At 40.9% G+C, this 22,095-nt stretch overlaps 1 protein-coding gene across 9 annotated transcripts in view; it reads right to left on the bottom strand.

Annotated features, from left to right (window-relative positions):
- SPECC1L (sperm antigen with calponin homology and coiled-coil domains 1 like) overlaps positions 1-22,095 on the bottom strand; it is a 149,180-nt gene that overhangs the window by 110,649 nt on the left and 16,436 nt on the right. For 8 of the 9 annotated variants that reach the window (XM_055252281.2, XM_063623523.1, XM_055252276.2 and 5 more), the window contains one exon: positions 5,027-5,216. The exons of the other annotated variant lie outside the window; for it this stretch is intronic. In XM_055252281.2, coding sequence (XP_055108256.2) covers positions 5,027-5,179 — 153 coding nt within the window. In that variant the 5' untranslated portion in view covers positions 5,180-5,216. The remainder of the gene's footprint in view (positions 1-5,026; positions 5,217-22,095) is intronic. 9 annotated transcript variants of the gene reach the window in all.

Genomic DNA, 22,095 nt, shown 5'->3' with positions numbered 1-22,095 from the left:
AAAGGGCTCACATCTAGAAGAGGTAAAGAACCACAAATCAGTGCAAAAAGACACTGTACCCTCTCACACCCACTAGAATGGATACTGTCAAAAAACAAAATAACAACCATTGCAGAGGAACGTGAAAAAATTGGAACCCTTACGTACTGCAAATGGTGTAGCTGCTAGCAGCAAGAAACAATAGGCAGTTCCTTAAAGAATTAAAAATGGACTTACCATATGATGTAGCAATTCCACCTATGGGTATATACCCCCCCTCAAAATTGAAAGCAGGGCCTTGAAGAGATCTTTGTACACCCATATTCATAGCAGCACTATCCACAGTAGCCAAAAGGTGGAAGCAACGCAAGTGTTCACTGAGAGATGAATGGCTAAACAAAATATAGCATATACATACAATGAATACTACTGAGCCTTAAAAATGGAAGGAATTCTGACACATGCTACAACATGGATGAACCTTGAGGACACGATGCTAAGTTAAATAAGCCAGACACAGAACAAGTGGTGTATGATTCCACTTACATAAGGTAGCTAGAGCAGTGAAATTCATAAAGACATAAAGTAGAACGGTGGTTGTCAGGCGTTGGAGAGAAGAGGGAATGCGGAGTCATTATATAATGGGTACAGAGATTCAGTTTATCAAGATGACAAGTTCTGGAGATGGATGGTGATGATGGTTGCCCAACAATGTAAATGTATTTAACAGAACTGAACTGCACACTTAAAAATTGTTAAGATGGCTGGGCACAGTGGCTCACACCTAAAATCCCACCTTCACAGGAGAATTACTTGAGGCCAAGGAGTTAGAGACCAGCCAGGGTAAAAAAGTGAGACCCTGTCTCTAAAAAAAATTTTGTTTTGATTAGCTGGGTATGGTGACACACATTTGTAATCCTAGCTACTCAGGAGGCTGAAGCCCGAAGACCGCTTGAGCCCAGGAGTTCAAGGCTGCAGTGAGCTAGGATCATGCCACTGCACTCCAGCCTGGGCAGGCAACAGAGTGAGACTCCATCTCTTAAAAAAATTAAAAAATTGTAATTAAAAATTAAAAGGCCAAGGTGATGAATGTTATATGTATTTTTCCACAATAAAAAAAAGTTTGAAAAAAAAAAACAAAAATGGGCAAGTGACTTGAACAGGCACTTAATAGAAGAGGGTCTAAATGTCCACTGAGCACATAAAAAGAATGTATAAGGCCGGGTGCAGTGGCTCAGGCCTGTAATTCCAGCACTTTGGGAGGCTGAGGTGGGCGGATCACCTGAGGTCGGGAGTTCAAGACCAGCCTGACCAACATGGAGAAACCCCGTCTCTACTAAAAATACAAAAAATTAGCCAGGCGTGATGGCACATGCCTGTAATCCCAGCTACTCGGGAGGCTGAGGCAGGAGAATCGCTTGAACCCAGGAGGTGGAGATGGTGCTATTGCACTCCAGCCTGGGCAACAAGAGTGAAACTCCATCTCAAAAAAAAAAAAAAAAGATTGTATGAAAAGGTATTTAATCTTACTGGTAACGATGCAAATTAATGCCACTGCTCCACCCCTTTATACATCCGTGAGTGCTTAACAAGAAAGGAGTAACAATTTAAGTACAGGAAGAGAATATGAAGTAACCAGGAGTGTAAACTGGTAACCACCTTGAGAAATTATTTCCTTCTATCTATAATATTAAAGCTGAACACAGGTATACTCTATGGTCCAGTAATTTCACTCCTCGTTCTAGAACACAAATGGGTGCACATGTGTATTAATACATATGTATAAGAATGTTCATAACAATAATACTCATAGCCACAGAGAAGAAACTCCAAAAGTCTGCCGATAGTAGAAAAGATGAACAAACTGTGGTATATTCATCCCACGGATTACTAACCAGCAATGAAAAGTGACCGCTGCTAGATGCAACAGTACGGATAAGAAACCAGACACACATAAAAAGAACATAGTGTATGACTACGTTCCTGTAAAGATCAAAAACTGGCAAAAATCATCTCTGGTGCTAGAAGTTAGAATGGTAGTTACTTTGGGGGAGGACAGGAAGGGCAATGATTAAGCAGAGGCACGGTGGAAGCTTCCGAGGGGCAGGTATGTTCTGTTTCTTGAACTAGGTGGTGACTGTAGGGTATGTTTCATTTTGTCATGATTCACTAAGCTCAACACTTATGCTTTGTGGACTTTGCTGTACGTATGTTTTACTTCAACAAAAAAAGTAAAAACAAAACAGAACACAACTCTGCATTTTCCAACTTACCTTTTACCCTAAGCCACTAGCAGGCTCTCTGCTATTTTTCCCTATTTCTTTTAATTTTTGCTACAAAATTCTGTAAAGGCATGTGCATTCCCACACATAAACATCCCCCATCGGTAAGTCTAAAAACATGAAATTGATGAAGGAATAAATGTTCAGCCTACTCTTTATAACTGATGCAAAATGCAAATAATTTGGTACAAGCATTCCAGACACAAATAATGAAATACTACAACCAGGTACATATACTTCTCCAGGTCAAGCCCACGTTTCACAGTCTGCATCTTTCTCTCAAATCTGAAGATTTGTTATCAAATTTTAATTTTCAAGTTTCAGAGGTGGATTGTTCATACTATTAACAAACGTTTACACTGTATGACCGCAAATAATCATGGAGAGTTATCAATTATAGATTCTAACTGAAGCTTACTAATTCATGTCTGTAAATTTTTAGAAAAAATTATCATCAGTATAATGGAAAAGTATATTACTTCAAAAGAACTAATCATGAACAACCTGAACAGTAAGTGAACCCTGCAAAGTGCAGGCATGCAGGAAACCCTCTCTACATGGAAAATAATCCTCTCCACTGACTGTGACAAAGGAGAATTAAGCATACAAAGGCTGCAAGCCCAATGACACAGATCCTGACAGAAGTGGGAATAATGTCCTCAAAACTCACTGTGAGCAGCAGTAGTGTTTTGTATTTACAAAAGCTCCAACCAGCAGTGAAATGTTCTGGATCAAAAGAGTCCTTCCCCTTAACCCTCAACTACATCTAGCCTCAAACAATACTTGAAATGAGAGGTGAAGAAATGCATATCGTGTACCCTGTCACTACAAGAAGAGAGTCATGAGAATATTGTGCAGAGACAGACACACAGGTGTGGGTGTCCATAAATGAATGGGTGTGTGCATATGCTGTCTCAATAATTAAGCCAAACACTTCATTCATCTGGTTAATCATCAATGCCCCATGTCAGTTAAAGGAATTCAAATTGTAGGAAGTATCTAGGTGCCAGAGAAGCACAGGAAAAAAAAAAGTTAGAAAAATAAAATAACACTGTGGGGTCTCAAAGCCCTTCAATGTTTTCCATTGTTTTCTTTCACTATTTTCTTCTTTCCTTCTCTGTTTTTACTTTAATCTCCATTTAATGACTTTTTCCTTCCCCTCTCTTAAGCGAAGGCAATTGCTCCACTCCAGGAAAAGTGTTGCCAAATAGCTTTACCTCTGCCCTGACCTTCCTGCTACACACACACACACACACACACACACACTCTCTCTCTCTCTCTCTCTCTCTCTCACACACCCTACTTAAACAAACTTGTCAACGCAGCAGAGCCAAAGCTACGGACAGCTGGCATGTGCTGGCAAGAGTAAGTGTACAGTTTTGCTTTACAGTGGAAAAGTACTCACTGTTCAAGACCAAATTCCCAGCAACTCCAGATCCAAGACTCAGAAGATGTAACATGCCTGCTCAGTGCACATTCCATAGTAAACCTCCAAAGACACTGCCTGCCTCTGACGAAGAGGCCACAGAAGGAAGGCAGCAGTGCACATCTAATGCCAACATTTCAACCTGTTCTTCCAGTCACATAAATAACAGGTCACCTAGTCACACAGGCACTCCACGCCAGAGAGCCCCAGCAACTGAATAACCAGTTAGGTCAGAAAGAGCCACCTGTCTTACACCAAAGAGGAGCAGCACTGCCACCAACAAAATGATTCAGTGTGTTCACTGAGACAATGGAAGCTGGGCAAGGGTCTATTCCTGGTACCATCCTCCAGGTCACAGAATGATACCTAACAATTCATCAGGGCCATAGCAAGGAGAAAATCTGTGTGCATCTCCGAGCCAAGGGAATAAGCCTGGGTTCAGTTCCAACAACCTTAGAATAGAAAAACCAGCATTTCCTGTTAGATCTTTCTACACATAAAAGGAAGTTCCTCATCGGCTGTTCCTGAGTTCCTTCTTAAAATAATTAAGCCATGATCTATCAGGGCCCTGCCTGGAATGAACAGATCATGTCTCCAGTTGTGCATGCATACGCACACCCCTAGTCCAGCTACTCGAGAGGCTGAGGCAGGAGGATCCACTGAACCCAGGAGACCAGCCTGGGCAACACAGAGCTCATCTATTTTTTAAAAAAATGGTAATAGTAATAATAATCATAATATCTCATCTCTTTTTTAAAAAATGGTAATAATAATCATCATCACCATCATCGTGGACCAGCTGCCAGAAGAAGAACAGCAATTTGTGGTGGTGAAGGTGAGGGAGACAGGCAGATAAAAACACCTGTCTAGGGGTCACAGGACTGCTAGACTTGGCTCACATGACCTTTTAATAAAACCTTCCCAGGCTTGAAACAATATTTACTTACCTGAAACTGTTCACAATGCTTTACTGCTCTCCCAGGGTATCTGACATTCTCCCTGGGTATTTTCATTATTCATGTTTGTGCCTTGCCTCCATCCTTTCCTCCACAAGCTCCCTGAAGGCAGACTGTACCTCCAGCTCACACAATCACAGCATCCTGCACAAGGCAGGTGCTCAATTATTGTTTCATAAACAAGCCTATTGTCTGGTTTCATTCAAAAAGACAGACCAAAGACAGCAATTAGGTCCACCCCACTGTAAGCTCTCTTCAAAGGCCAAGTGTTCCCAGTACCAGAAGAGGGCACATCCATAAAAATGCTCATTTAATATATTAAACATCATATTTAAATTCAGTCCTCCAAAAACCCAACATGTATTCAAACATCACATGAATACCTTCGACAATGATGCTGCTGTTCCAGGTTTTACAAGTTTGCCTCCCGTAGATGCTGAAGAGCTGTTTTCAGGTTTAATTTTTTCTGCTGTTTGCGTTTTACTTATTGCAGACACTTTAGGCACTGAGCCAACACTCCTGTTTGCTTTCTTCATTCTGGGCTGCCTCTTCGTGATGCATTTACAAGCAAATCTGTGGGAAAAAATGGCATTACACTGAGAACATAACTGGAAGGAAGCTCTTTAGAAATTTGTTTTCGAAGAATTTTACCATGTGATAAAACCGTTTGAAAGCTAGATGTCACTCAGAAAAGTTGAAAAATTCTTTTTTTTTTTTTTGAGACGGAGTCCTGCTCTGTCGCCGAGGCTGGAGTGCAGTGGTGCTATCTCAGCTCACTGCAAGCTCCACCTCCCGGGTTCACACCATTCTCCTGCCTCAGCCTCCCTAGTAGTTGGGACTACAGGCGCCTGCCACCACGCCCGGCTAATTTTTTGTATTTTTAGTAGAGACGGGGTTTCACCGTGTTAGCCAGGATGGTCTCGATCTCCTGACCTCGTGATCCGCCCGCCACGGCCTCCCAAAGTGCTGGGATTATAGGTGTGAGCCACCATTCCTGGCCCTGATATATCTTATAACATGGGTGAACCTTGAAAACAATACATAGATGACCCGACTTACTATTTTTAAACTTTACAATGTTTCAACTTTACAATGATGTGAAAGCAATAAACCTTTAGAAACCATACTTCAGAGTACCCATACAACCATTCTGTTTTTCACTGTCAGTACTGCACTCAATAAATTACATAAGATATTCAACACTTTATTATAAAATAGGCTTTGTGTTAGATGATTCTGTCTAACTGTAGACTAATTTAAGTGTTCCGACCATGTTTAAGGTAGGTTAGGCTAAGCTACGATGTTCAGTACATTAGGTATAATAAATATATTTTCAACTCATGACATTGTCAACTTACGAAGGGTTTAAGGATGTAACCCCATGTTAAATAAAGGAGCATCTGTACCAAATAAAAGAAGACCAAGTAAATGTCTTCTTTTGAGAAGTGTCTGTTCATATCCTTTGCCCAATTTTTGATGGGGTTGTTTTCTTTTTTTAAATTTGTTTCAGTTACTTGTAAATTCTGGATATTAGACCTTTGTTAGATGGGTAGATTGCAAAAATTTTCTCCCATTCTGTAGGTTGCCTGTTTGCTCTGATGATAGTCTCTTTTGCTGTGCAGAAGCTCTTTAATTTACTTAGATCCCATTTGTCAATTTTGGTTTTTGTTGCAATTGCTTTTGGTGTTTTCGTCATGAAGTCTTTGCCCATGTCTATGTCCTGAATGGTATTGCCTAGGTTTTCTCCTAGGATTTTTATGGTTTTGGGTTCTACATTTAAGTCTTTAATCCAGCTTGAGTTAATTTTTTATAAGGTGTAAGGAAGGGGTCCAGTTTCAGTTTTCTGCATACAGCTACCCAGTTTTCCCAGTACCATTTAATGAATAGAAGATCCTTTCTCTATTGCTTATTTTTTTCAGGTTTGTCGAAGATCAGATGGTTGTAGATGTGTGGTGTTATTTCTGAGGTCTCTGTTCTGTTCCATTGGTCTATATATCAACATCACTGTTGTGTTCTATTGGTCTATATATCAACATCACTGATCATCAGAGAAATGCAAATCAAAACCACAATGAGATAACATCTCATGCCATTCAGGATTGCAATGATTAAAAAGTCAAGAAACAGCAGATGCTGGCAAGGCTGTGGAGAAATAGGAATGCTTTTACACTGTTGGTGGAAATGTAAATCACTTCAACCATTGTGGAAGACAGTATGGTGATTCCTCAAGGATCTAGAACCAGAAATACCCCAGCAATCCCATTACTGGGTATATACTCAAAGGAATACAAATCGTTCTACTATAAAGATACATGCACATGGCATGTTTATTGCAGCACTGTTTACAATAGCAAAGACATGGAACCAACCCAAATGCCCATCGATGATAGACTGGATGAAGAAAATGTGGTACATATACACCATGGAATACTATGCAGCCATAAGAAGGAATGAGATCATGTCCTTTGGAGGGACATGGATGAAGCTGGAAGCCATCATCCTCAGCAAACACAGGAACAGAAAACCAAACACTGCATGTTCTTGCTCATAAGTGGAGTTGAAAAATGAGAATACAAGGACACAGAGAAGGGAACAACACACACCAGGGCCTGTTGTGGGGTGGGGAACAAGGGGAGAGAACTTAGAGGACGGATCAATAGGTGCAGCAAACCACCATGGCACTCGTATACCTATGTAACAAACCTGCATGTTCTGCAAATGTATCCTGTTGTTTTTTTTTTTAAATAAAGAACAAAAAAACAGGAATGCCACAAAGGACCATGTATTATATGATTCCATTTACACAAATTATCTAGCAGAAACAAATCCATAGAGATAAAAAGAATATGAGTGATTGCCAGGGGTTGGGGTAGGGAGTATAGAGGCTGGCTACTAATGGATACAGGGTTTCTTTTTGGAGTGATGCAAAGTTCTAACATTAGATTATGGTTGCACAATCCTGTGAATATATTGAAAACCACTAAGTTTTACACTTTAAATAAGTGCATTGTATGACATATAAATTACATATCAATAAAGCTCAAATTAAAAAAAAACAACAATAAGTTTTTCCTAAACTTATGATGAAATAAAAACATTGTAAGTCGAACAAGGACTTCTGGAAAATATATCCCAATGCTGTAAAATATGTGACAAAGAGAAAGATTATGGTTTTGCAGAGGTCCAAGAGGAGAAAAGAAACACAGTCAAAGCTTTAAAGATGCTGAGATGCAAACTGTTCAAGGAGGCTGGCAGCTTGAGATCACTTAGACCTCTGGTTCTTAGCCATATCAGACCCAAATACCCACTGTGCACCTTTTTTTTTGAGACAGGGTCTTACTCTGTCACCCATGCTGGAGTGCAGTGGTGCAGTCATGGCTCACTGCAGCCTTGACCTTCCAAGCTCAATGGATCCTCCCATCTCAGCCTCCCGAATAGCTGGGATTACAAGTGTGAACCACCATGTCTCACCCCCGTTCTTTAAAAACTATTGAAAATATACCTTTACTATCCTGAAATAAAATTCAGAAATAACTTATTACATATATATTCCAAAAATATCTACTTAACACAGCAACTATAATATAAAAACAATTTTTAAGAAAATAAATACAAATTTCAATATGTAATTTTTCAGGCAGGACTATATTAGGACTAAAATGGTCAGAAATCCACATCTCTAAGTTGAATCACCGAATTTCACAGCTACAAATACTTTTCATTTGGGTATGTCATTTTGGCAACTCAGATACCACACTATCTGTCATGAATGCTATCAATAATGTGATTAATTCTTCATTTACCTAAAAAGGTGAATCACTCTTAGTATGATGGTTAATTTATGTGTCAATCTGACTGCATCACGGGGTGCCCAGACATCTGGTCAAATATTACTCTGTGTGTCTCTGTGAGGGTGTTTCTGGATGAAATTAACCTTTTACTCAATGGACTGTCTAAAGCAGATTAACTTCCCTAATGTGGGTGGGCCTCATCTCATCAACTGTAGACCTAAAACAGCTAAGTAAGAGGGAACCCCTCCCGCCTGACTGCTGAGATGGGACATCTCTGCTTGCCCTCCCTCAAACTGAAACAAACATTGGTTTTCCTTGGGTCTAAAGCCTGCTGGAATTCAGACAGAAACTTACATCGGTGGCTCTCCTGGTTTTCAGGCCTTCAGAACCAGATCAGAATGACACCACCAGCTCTCCTGGATCTCTAGCTGGCCAAGTGCAGATCTTGGGACTTCTCAGCCTCCATAATTGCATGAGCCAATTCCTTTAATAAGGATCTTGTTATATACAAATGCTTCCCCTTTATCCGAGGGGGATATGTTTCAAGGACCCCTACGGATGCCTAAAAATGCAGATATTGCCCAACTCCATATATACTATGTTTTTGCCTATACATACAGATGCTCCTCAACTTATGATGGAATAAAAATATCCTAAGTTGAAAATATCATGAGTCAAAAATGCATTTAATACACTTTACCTATTGAATGTCATAGCTTAGCCTAGCCTATCTTAAACATGCTCAGACCACTTACATTAACCTATAGGTGGACAAAAATCACCTAACACGAAGACTATTTTATAATAAAGTATTGAACAGCTCATGTAATTTATTGAATACTATACATTACATCAAAACTGTGACAGTTTCATGCCATCATAAAGTTGAAAAATCTTAGGTCGAACCACAGTAAACTGGGGACCATGTATATACATACCACCTTTATAAAGTTAAATTGATAAATTAGGCACAGTAGGAGATTAACAACAATAACTAATAATAAAATAAGCAATTACACAATATGCTAGCATCACTACTCCTGCACTGTGGGTCCATTATTAAGTGAAATAAGGGTTACAAGCACTGTGATACCAGACAGTTAATCTGATAACAAAGACTAAGGGACTAATAGGCAGGCAGCACACAGCATGGATACATCGGACAAAGTGAGGACTCATCTTCCAAGTGTGACAGTGAGATGGCATGAGATTTCATCATGTCATTCAAAACAGTCCACAAATTAAAACTTAGCAACTGTTTGTTTCTGGAATTTTTCCATTCAATATTTTCAGACCGTGGTTGACCATGAGGTACTCAAAGCATGGAAGGCAAAACCATAAAGGACAACTGGTGAATACTTATATTTTCTCCAGAGAAACAGAACCAATAGGATGCACATGATACAATCATATATATTGGTTAAATATAGTTAAATATACTATATATATATAAACATATCTCTCTCTTTCCTACGGGAGACACACACATATATATATATATCTCCTATCGGTTCTGTTTCTTGAGAGAACCAAGACTAGTAATACACTTAGTAAAACTAAGAACAAAATGAGATAATTTCCCTTCAAAGTCTAGACTAATTCCATTTTCTGAAATTTCCATTTATACTAAAATTACATTTTTAAAAATCCTTTATGTAAAATGGAATTCAGTTATAGGTTCGGCCTTAAACAGTTTTTTTCTATCTATATAAATTATTCAGCAAGATATTCTAGGCCAGGCGCAGTGGCTCATGCTTGTAATCCCAGCACTTTGGGAGGCCGAGGTGGATGGATCACCTGAGGTCAGGAGTTCGAGAACAGCCTGGTCAACATGGTGAAACTCCGCCTCTACTAAAAATACAAAAATTAGCCGAGCGTGGTGGCACACCTCTTAATTCCAGCTACTTGGGAGGCTGAGGCAGGACAATCGCTTGAACCTGGGTTGCAGTGAGCTGGGATCACACCACTACACTCTGTCCTGGGTGACAGAGTAAGACTCGGTCTCAGGAGAAAAAAAAAAAAAAAAAGATATTCTAAAGCTGTGTAGATCATAGGAAAAGTTCTATTTTACAGAACTGTCACCGCACTAAGCCTTGAATTCCATGGGCCCTACCTATTAAATAAATGCCTATAGCACCCACCAACCATTGAGACAATCACAGATGCTTCCACAAATTCCTAAAATGACCCTCAGGCTCATAAAAAAACAAATCAGAATTCACCAGAAGATCCTGGGTCCCCACCTGGTCAAGACGGAGGAATCACTGGCTGACACTCCTCCCTAGAGCCCCTCTAGAGCCCCCAGGCAGAGATTACAGAGCAGAGGAGCTAAGGAGCACAGTTCACAGCACTTCCAGTGTCTTGGAGAAGGGGAAGTGGTGGAAATTACCACTATCTCTTCTCCAACTTTGCTCAAGGGTGTCACATCAGCACACATCACTGAGACCTCTAATCCAGGAAAGCCAAGGTTTGGGAGAATAAAAAGTAGCTCTCCTCATAAAAACACTGTGGATCCTGCCTCTGTGTTCTAAGAATAATCTGAAACAACAATAGTCCATGAAGTATGCCTCGTGTATTTGTCAAACAGTGTTTCTTAAAAACACCAAAACAGATGTACTACTCCCAAAATAACAGGGAAAGGCACTGAAGGCCTTGAGCCTCTCCCAGGCAGGTACCTCTTACAGTTCACTGAATCTTCACACGATCCCAGGTGGGTATGTCTAGATGAAGGAACTAAGGATCAGAGATTGCAAGTAATTCTCTCCAGCTCAATTCATTCTTGAGGAACAACGGTCTGAATTCAAATCCCACTTCACTTCTGCCACTCCATGTGGCCTCCACATAACACAAGTTAGGAACGCCAGATTTTGATCTCAATGAATATTTCACAACATATAAACAAACTGTAACAACACTAAAACTACACAGCTCAACCTGCCCCTTCTAGATTTGTCTACTTGTCCAATGTTGTCATCAGTGCTGGTATACTTTTTGTTTTTGAGACGAAGTCTTGCTCTTCTCCCCCAGTCTGGAGTGCGACGGCATGATCTTGGCTCACTGCAACCTCTCCCTCCCGGGTTCAAGCGCTTCTCCTAACTCAGCCTCCCGAGTAGCTGGGATTACGGGCACCTGCCACCACGTCTGGCTAATTTTTGTATTTTTAGTAGAGATAGGTTTCACCATGTTGGCCAGGCTGGTCTCGAACTCCTGACCTCAGATGATCTGCCCTCGGCCTCCCAAAGTGCTGAGATTACAAGCGTGAGCCACCGCGCCGGGCCCGTGCTGGTATTCTTAATCAAAATTTTTTATTTTGAAAGGACTAACTACCATGTTATTTAACATAAAACCTTTCTTAGAGCAGAATATTTATTGCCAGGTCTAGATCAATATATATTAAATTAGAGCTGTAAAAGTAAAATTCTTAGTTGTAATCATACTAATTGGAAGAAGGGAATGAGGGATGGGCATGAGTTGAAAAACTATGCTCACTACCTGGGTGACGGGATCCGTACCCCAAACCTCAGCATCGTGCAACATACCCATGCAACAAACCTGTGGGTGTACCCCTTGAGTCTAAAATAAATTATTGAAATGTATTAAAATTACTTTTTTAAACAATTATTGAAATTATTTTTAAAATCATACTAATTTATATATACCTACTTTAAAATTTAAAATATTTGTCACAATTTAATATTAAAATATTATTTGGGTGAAGACACAAACCACTCTCATTAGAGAAATAAACCCTTCATTTACGAGGCTGCAATCTGGGTGGCCTGAACGCTCACTAGAATGTCCCAGTGCTCCTCAGGACAGGGTTCACAGCTCTGGGAGCCCTGCCCAAAGCTAATGATACATTCACAGCCACACAGGAAGCTCCAGAGTTTCCTTTACTTCTACAAGGAGATCATATAATTAAAACCTCCTGAGGAAAACAAAGGGCTATCTCTTACCTTCCACATAAGGTAGACATAATACTACTTAAAAATCAACTCACAGATTCTTTACTAGAAATGAAAAGTATCTTGGAAGCCATTTTACAGGAAACTCTACGTGCAACACCAACAAAAAAATATTCTTGTAGTTACAAGAGTCTACTGTGGGAGGATCCTGACTCCTAAAAAGTTATGAAGCAAGTCATTGTGGGCACAACATTTATTTATCAATAAACGTTTATTCCGTGTCCAGGCAAGCCAAGCACCAATTCTCTGGGAACCTAGTCAAGAAGGGCTCAAATATATGGGCATATAAAGACTAGGACAGGCCGGCCACGGTGGCTCATGCCTCTAATCCCAGCACTTTGGGAGGCCAAGGCAGGTGGATCACTTGAGGTCAGAAGTTTGAGACCAGCCTAGCCAACATGATGAAACCCTGTCTCTACCAAAAATATAAAAAATTAGCTGGGTGTGGTGGTGCGTGCCTGTAATCCCAGCTAATCAGGAGGCTGAGGCAGGAGAATTGCTTGAACCCAGGAGGCAGAGGTTGCAGTGAGCTGATATCGTGCTGCTGCACTCCAGCCTGGGTGACAAAGCAAGACTCCATCTCAAAAAAAAACAAAAAACAAAAAAGGACTAGGACAAAAATACTTACTTTCAAGGAGTTCACAGTCTAGAGGAATAAACAGGACATGTAAATGAACAAAACAGGTCCCCATCCTTTATAAATCTACTTTAAAAAACAAAAAACAGGGCAAGTATATGTACAAGATACAATGGAAGCAGAAAGATCCCCAATTCTGCCTTACTTTGGGCAACAAAGTAGGAGGTACACCTCAAAGGAGTGAGAGTAAACACAGGTTCAACTGAAGAACCCTAAGGACTTGGCTAGAATACAGTAGGGCTAGAATACAGAAATGTCAAAATGAGGACTAGTCGGCAAGGGCCAGAAGACCAGTCAAGCCCTGGACTTCATGTGACACAGGACGGTGAATAAAAGCTGTGCAGTCCTATAACCTGATTTGCAGTTCCCAGAGACCAACCTGGGCTGCTGTACTGAAGGTACAGAATGGGAGGGTCAGGGATGAGGAAAACAGAATGGGCATCTAATTCCCTGTAATGTCTTTGCTCTCCCTTAATCTAAGCTTTATATTCAAAATAAAAGTACCACTCTCACTCCACAACTCCCCCAGTATTTGAAGACCACCATGGAGCTTCCCTAAATTGGCCCTTCTTCCGAGTCAGCACCACACATTCATTCCCCATCCACTCCTCCAGATTTCAGTACCCTGTATCCACTGGCATCAAAGTATAACAGGCATCAAAGTATAACAATGTATAACCTCGGAAGTGGGCACAGATACAAGCCAGATCTGATCTGGCAAGCACAGAGCTCAGCTAGACTATTATTTCTCTTGATCTAGAAACTGAGTTGCTCCCGTCTTAATCTAAGAAAAAAAAAAATCTGCTTTTCTAGGAGCTTCCAGAGGCTCATAATAAGTTCACGGTTATCTAATATTTTCAAGTCTTTTACCACACAAACTGTTGCTAAGCTACTTTTCTCCTTTTGCCCCCTTTTATTTTTTGTTTTGGAGATGGAGTCTCACTCTGTCGCCAGGCTGGAGTGCAGTGGCGCGATGTCGGCTCACTGCAACCTCTACCTCCCGGGTTCAAGCAATTCTCCTGCCTCAGCCTCCTGAGTAGCTGGGACCACAGGTGCATGCCACCATGCCCCGTTTATTTTTGTACTTGTAGTAGAGACAGGGTTTCACTATGTTGGCCAGGATAGTCTCGATCTCCTGACCTTGTGATCCCACTGCCTCGGCCTCCCAAAATGCTGAGATTACAGGCATGAGCCACTGTGCCCAGCCTCCCCTAACGTTTTATTATGAAATTTTACAAACATGCAGAAATGTTTAAAAAACTGTACAGTAAGCAACATCCCACTTCTTTCCTTTTCTTCTTAATTTTTTTTCTCTATCATAGCACACTACAGCCTGAGCTCCGCCTCAGCCTCCGAAGTTGCTGGGATTACAGGAGCATACCACTATGCCCAGCTTTTCCTCTTCATTGCCGTGTAATCTGTATTCTAAAAAATCTAAACCTTTATCTGTTAAAATTTTTATTTGGTAAATCAGCTCAAGGTTCCAGCATTTGGGATAATTTTAAATTCTGACTTTGACTTGAAACCCATTAGTCTTCCTTCTAACAAGTGTTGTCTTCAATCTAAGTCACTTGGCCACCTAGTATTCTCATCTATAATAAAAAGGAAGCTGGATTCTAAGGCATCTCTACGACACCTTCTGACTCTTGTAATGTCAGATAATTCACATAATTGATGACGTTACATAGGACAAAGCAATGGTAAGGCTATGTGACACACCAAAAGAATCTCTTTCCGGGTCTCCCACACAGTGAGTAGAGAACTGAACTTAAAGGTCAAGAGACCTGGGTTCAAGCTGCAGTTTTGCCATCCAAGTTGTATGACTCTGGACAAATCACTTAATCACTTTATATATCTGCAAATCTGTTTCTTCTCCTATAAAAAAGAACTGATAAAACCTAGTTTATAGAGTTCTTGTGTAAACCAACAAGAACATAACTCCTGATATCCCAGTTCCAGAAGTTATTTCATCACAGATCAAAGGTCAAAGGAAAAATGGTGTAACAATCCAAGGTCAGGGACGGCAACTTATTTCAGTGGTTCAGAAACCCCACCCTCACCAACCATCCACCCTTGAAAAACACACCAATCAAGTTTCAGAAATATGCCAAAAGGACATTATAAATTTATCTTACTGTCATACTGCATCCAGAAGGATCCGCACTGATTAGAGTACAACACAAATTGTCCTGGAAGCCACAAGGGAGCTCCAAGGCCATTCCTTGGCTGAGAAGCACCTTCAGCCCTGGCACAGGGTAGGACAGGACTCCTTCTTGGCAACTACAGGGGCAGTCCCCAATCTCTCCATTCTGTAGTCACACCAGGATCTTGATTGCTGTCACTACTTTCTTCTTTCAATTCCTCCTATTCACCTCCATTAGAATCTTTTCCCCTCAATGTTTCCAAAATGTACTGCTATTTAAAACCATTTAAATTTCCTATTTAATTAATAATTCTCTGTGCTTATTCAAAAATAACAACAAAAAGAAAACACTACTATCCAGGAGACTGCCCAACCACGTATGATCAAATCTGTATCCTTCTGTAACCTTGGGTAAGTTAACCTCTCTGAAATCTGTTTCTTCATTGTAAAAGGGGGCTGGTAATACTATGTACCTTCCTTACAAGGATGTTGAGAGGATTCAATTAAATAATGAAACTAAAGTGGTTAGCAGGTTGGCAGCCCACAGTAAAGACCAGATAACATGAGCTATCATAATGTACAGAAGAATATACTGCATGCCCCATGTATGACTATTGCCTTATTAAAATAAAAGCAGCAATTCAAAAGACTCTTTGTAAAAGAAACCCTTTATAAGGAATGACTAAAGATTGTTTTTACCTACTACTTATATTAGATTATATACCATGGCCCACAGATGTCAACAAACAACATTAGCTTCTGGGGTTTCCCTACTGAAAATTACATATTATGAAAATATATAGTATGGAGTCCACTGGAACAATAATCAAGAGACCTGGATTGCAATCCCAAGTCTGGCACCATCTATGTGACCCTGTGCAAGTCACCCACACTCTGTGAGCCTTGTTTATAAAGGAGAGTGGATTAGTAGCTTTCAGAAGTTCAAAAATTTCATTTCATAATCTGTAGTTTCAGAACATGGAATCAAACAATTTAAGAGGAACTGCTTATTAATTATGACTTTTTATGCCTATCAATACCCACTGAAAATCCAAAAAGGGTTTCTAACCTAAGCAATCTATTTATCTCTATTATTTCACAAACTTCATTTTCAAAATGTAGAGATTATATTAAAATTGTAAATTAAGAACAGACTTAAAACACTGAGGAGAAAGAATCACACAGTCAAGGGAAACTGTAACTCAGGGAAAGGGCCACTTCAGAGTCAGAAAGTGAATGTTGCTAAATGAAGCAAAATCAACAATCGATTTGATAAAACATGTGTCTTACCAAAAGCCAATCAAAACTTTCAAAAGAAACCCAGTAAGAAGTGTTTAAATCAAATAAATCATAATGTAATGGATTGATCCTATATTCTTCAACATATACATAACCTTTCTTATGGTGAATTATGACACACATTCAGAAAGGTGCATTTCATGTACACATTTTAAAGACTTGGAGTGAGACTCCACTGAAAAAGTCAAGGACTACTAAGAGGGAAAGTCTGAGCCTTGTCATGTCAAAAAACTGCACATGTGCAAGTCGGCATATATTCAAGGTGCATGAAACAGACAGGACGGAGAGAGAAGCAGGGGCAAGATGGCTTCAGATATGTGATTCTCTGCTCAGTCTGAATCCAGACAGAAGTCCAGTACTGCTCAAAAAACTTCAATGCTTACTGACTGAGGAGGCACAACTTTTAAATGTTTGGTGTTTTTTTTTTTTTTTTTTTTGAGACGGAGTCTTGCTCTGTCACCCAGGCTGGAGTGCAGTGGCACAATCTCGGCTCACTGCAAACTCCGCCTCCCGGGTTCATGCCATTCTCCTGCCTCAGCCTCTCCGAGTAGCTGGGACTACAGGCGCCCGCCACCACGCCCGGCTAATTTTTTGTATTTTTAGTAGAGACGGGGTTTCACCGTGGTCTCGATCTCCTGACCTCGTGATCCGCCCGCCTCGGCCTCCCAAAGTGCTGGGATTACAAGCGTGAGCCACCGCGCTCGGCCAAATGTTTGTTTTTATAAGACAGTACTTTCTTAATTTTTAAAGACAGATTTTATACTATGCCTAAAATTGTAACATGTAGTACATTTAACAGGGTAGTTTCCTATTTCCAGGAATCAATAATATCGATTATGACTTATGAGGAAAGATGGCATCCAGATCTACCTCCCGTTTCTACCTCCAACTCCGAGACGAAAGAAACTGTTCTCTATGTCCTCTCCCCACTCCAGGTAGGCACTCCCCCTTAAACACCCTCATGGCCACGGAAGGAAAATGCAGCTCCTTTCTGCTTTAACCCAGTTCTTCTCACAATTCCCTCCTTTCTGCCTGTCCAACCAGTTAAGGAAGTCTCAAGGTGAATCCACAGAAGAAAGACTGCTCAGTCATGCCTGAGTGGCCACTTTAATCAAGATAAGGAGGTGATGGTGAGCAGGGCCAATGAAGCCCCAGTGGAGGGATGGAGGCCAAGTCATGCTGCAGTGGAGTGGAATAAAAAGCTGAGTAGGAAAGAAAAGGATAAAGAACTTCTCAAAAATGTGTGAAGGGGAGAGAGCCAGAGGGTAATGAGGAGGCAGAGACACTTTGTTGATGTTGCCATTGTCGTTTAACTATGAAAGTAAGCTGGCTGGAAAGCACCAGCCAGCCAATGTGGAAAGCCCACACTGCACAAATACTAGGGCACTGATTCTCATAATAACCCCACGTGGACGGAAAGGAAAAACAAACTTCGGTTAGAGAGGAAAGCAAGCACAACTACATATAGGATGCTGGACCAACCACAACTACATATAGGATGCTAAAAAAAAAAAAGGAGGTAGTTATCAGTAATACCAATTCAAACGGCCACTAAACAGCACAACTGTATTCCCACTTGTTTTGGCCAAAGAAAAGCTCACTCACACTAACTTATAATTTCTATTATTCTTTTTTTTTTTTTTGAGACGGAGTCGCTCTGTCACCCAGGCTGGAGTGCAGTGGCGCGATCTCGGCTCACTGCAAGCTCCACCTCCCGGGTTCACGCCATTCTCCTGCCTCAGCCTCTCCGAGTAGCTGGGACCACAGGCGCCCGCCACCAGGCCCGGCTAATTTTTTGTATTTTTAGTAGAGACGGGGTTTCACCGTGGTCTCGATCTCCTGACCTCGTGATCCGCCCGCCTCAGCCTCCCAAAGTGCTGGGATCACAAGCGTGAGCCACCGCGCCCGGCCCGATTTCTATTATTCTATGAGACTTAACACAAGAAAATAATTAGAAACGATTAGAAGCTTCCTGGATTTTTTTAAACTTAGAACCATGTAAGTCTTCTCCTTCTTTCTTTTTGAAAAATAATGAAATAAAAATCCTAATCTTATGCCAAGACCTCTTCAGATCCATTTCTGGAGATCTTCTCTCATTTTAACGCAAGCTGCTGGAAAGGACGTTAAACTACTGACAACACTTAACATTCCAGACAAGTGACAAGCCTGGAAAAGGACAGCCTAAAAGAATGTCTGGCAACAGTACATAAGTGATTTTTCCAGATTTAGTCCAAAACACATTGGTTCCCAAAGTTCAAACTGCCAGAATGCAAGAAATTTTGCGTCTCCTCTGGCCACTACCTCCTTGGCCAAAGTTTCTGAATATTTACAAGAAGAAAACGTTTATCCAGGATCCTTTCAAACCACAGCTTTATGCTCAGACTCTTGGCAGGCAGTTTAAACTTGCACAATTTGGTATCGATAAAATTAACTGTTGGCCATAGTTTTAACTCAAAACATCAATCTATTTGTACATTTATAACAACCTCTGATGTGAAATACGAAATGAAACATTTCATTTTGCACTTCATTAATGGTTCAAGTATAACAACATAAAAAATCCTTTCTAAAAACCTTATAATTGGCTGGGAGCAGTGGCTCACGCCTGTAATCCCAGCACTTTGGGAGGCCAAGGCGGGCGGATCACAAGGTCAGGAGTTCAAGACCAGCCTCATCAACATGGTGAAAACCCGTCTCTACTAAAAATACAAAAATTAGCCGAGTGTGGTGGCAGACACCTGTAATTCCAGCTACTGAGGAAGCTAAGGCAGGAGAATTGCTTGAACCCAGGAGGCAGAAGTTGCAGTGAGCCAAGATCACGCCATTGTACTCCAGCCTGGGTGACAGAGCAAGGCTATATCCAAAAAAAAAAAAAAAAGCTTAAAATTTTGGATTTGAGAAGTCTTTCTAAACTAAGTTAAAATAGAATTCAAATTCAGTGTAGTAAAAACTAAGAACTAAGTCTTTTTTTCAACAAGCATTTCACTGGTTAGGTTAAAAAGAAATTAATAAAAAATGCTAAGTTATTTTACCCTGTGTCTAGTGAGTATAAAGCAGTGGTACTTAATGAGGGGTAGGGGATAATTTTGTACCCTAGGGGATATTTGGCACTGTCTGTACACATTTTTGGTTGTCACAACTGGGTGGGAGGCAAGGTGCTACAGACAGTGTGTTAAGAGGCCAGGAATCCTGCTGAACTCCCTACAACACACTGGACAGCCGCCCACGACAAAGAATTATACAGCCTAAAATATCAATACAGCCAAGGTTGGGAAACCTTGGTATAAGGGGACTGGTTAAACTTAGAAGGAAGGGTTTGTCTTTCTGTAAACCATCCCATAAATAAGGTCTCGTGTGCACAGACAATCTGCTAAGAAAGCCACAGTTCTGGCAGCTGGTAGAGCTGAAAGAGAAGGGAAAATATGCACTGGGCTCTTGGATTTCCACCCATATTCCCCAGGAAAGGATACGGTTCCAGGAAGGGCTCTCTCTGATCTCCCGGAATGAAATCTGAGAATGAAACACAGGGCCTCATTGCTTACCTGTACCTCCTTTTCGTAGTCTCCAGCTGGCCTGGCACAGACTGATAACCCCAAATGGATGGTCAAAATCCACTGTTCTCCAGTCCCTCTGAAACCTCACTGGCAAGAAGGAAAGAAACTAAACCCCGAGGGCCCATTATATTCCAGCGTGGTCCTAGGGATTCCACACTCACTGAGTTCCTTTTCATCATAAGAAGTGGGTATTATAATATCAGATCCACTGTAAAAGGTGATCCCAAAGCAAATGGTAGAGCAGGAGTCTGAAGAGGGGCACCTCCAAAAGCCACACCCATCCCACCACAGCTCCCAGGGGTTTCTTTCTAATCTCAAGGGTGGCCTATACCCTGGGACTACAGAGGGCCTTGGTGTGCTAAATCTTCAGAGACATTTTTAAACAGTCAAGACGCCTCTTGGCGATTGGAGGAAGTTCCTGACCTCGTGGCATTCCCTCCTTCCCATCCCCACTACCACACCAATCCTATGCCAGCCTGTCTGTGTCAGGGAAGAAGTCCAGCTGGACAACTCTGGCAGCCTCCTGTCGCCCTCCCCTGCCAGCAATCCTTCTGTGCCACAGCTGTTTGTCCACACTCTAAAGCACACATCCCATCAGGCCACTCTCCTGTAAAATAATGCCTCACTGTCCCAGGCCAAACACCCCAGCGCCGATACCTGCTTCTTCAAATCCAGGCTCCAACCCATCCCTCCATCTCATTTCCATTTTACTTGCACATATAGCCACACACTTTCACATACCCACACTTTGGCTCCTACTGTTCCTACCCCTGAAAACCCCTTACCACTTTCTTCCCTGAGAAATAACTGCTCGTGCGTCACTTCAGGACTCAGCTCCACTGCCATGTCCTTAGTGATACCTTCCCTTGTCTCTAGTTTGTTGGCCCCCCATCCCTCTTACCTTTCTGGCCACAGCACTCACCTAAGTGTCTTTTATCCAGACAACATTTAGGGTATACTTAGACCAAAAAAGTCATCACTATTTATCTGAAACTCACATTTACTTATTTTTAATTTTCATTTTTTTGGAGACAGAGTCTAGCTCTGTAGCCCAGGCTGGAGTGCAATGGCGCGATCTCAGCTCACTGTAACCTCTGCCTGCAGGGTTCAAGTGATTCTTCTGCCTCAGCCTCTTACTTGAAAAACAGACAAAAGCAAAGCTATGATGTGAATAGCCTGAATTACTGCAAAAAGTACATGAATGTTAAAAGTAAATCCTAACTCTTACTAGATAGGTCAGTTAATCAGTGACACAGTTCACGGCCTGTTATTAAGATATCCTATAACTGAGTCTAGAACTTTACTCACTTCTTAGTGGTAGGACAAAGATATAAGACACAAAAAGAGGAAAGCAGTAAAAAGTACTTCCTTTCAAATTCAAAATGTCACGGTCCATACTTCCTTGTTAAAATGCCGAAACACACCATATGACTCAATTATTAATACACTAATTTTGCTGTTACCAACCTAGGATAAGCTTCACCTATGTCTTTATCTCAGGAGCAACATATTGCAAGTTCAAGCAATAAAGTGTAATTACATGCGAGAATGTCAATATAACATAACCAATCAGGTACTAAAAAAACAGAACATGTAAAATAACTATGATGTTTCTTCCCAATATTTCATTCTCATTTTTAAAAAGTAAACTTTCAGAACAATATTGTATGACATAAGCAAACTTAGACTTTCAGTAAAAGGTTACTACTAACAGCAAGTGTCAAGAATAGACTACCATGCAGATTTTGCTGCAGCTTACCCCCACTTTATCAGATGGAAGTCTTAAATCTAAGCCTTCGAAACTATATTCTAGTTACAAACATCACCAAAAAATCACCAAAGCCCTACACACATATACATGCCTCTGAGAATGTTGCCTGTCAAATCTGATTTACTGAATAAATGAGTAACTTGATTATTTTAGTTTAAACAATCCCTTCTAAGGACTTCAAAACACAAAATCAAGATTTTCTTTTTAAAAAAGAACAGCGCGCCAGGTGCGGTAGCTCACGCCTGTAATCCCAGAACTTTGGGAGCTGAGGCAGGCAGATCACAACGTCAGG

Source organism: Symphalangus syndactylus, chromosome 18, assembly GCF_028878055.3.
Source record: "Symphalangus syndactylus isolate Jambi chromosome 18, NHGRI_mSymSyn1-v2.1_pri, whole genome shotgun sequence".
NCBI classification, from domain to species: domain Eukaryota; kingdom Metazoa; phylum Chordata; class Mammalia; order Primates; family Hylobatidae; genus Symphalangus; species Symphalangus syndactylus.
The sequence above is the reverse complement of the archived record's forward strand: the minus strand, read 5'-3'. Positions and strand labels throughout refer to the sequence as shown.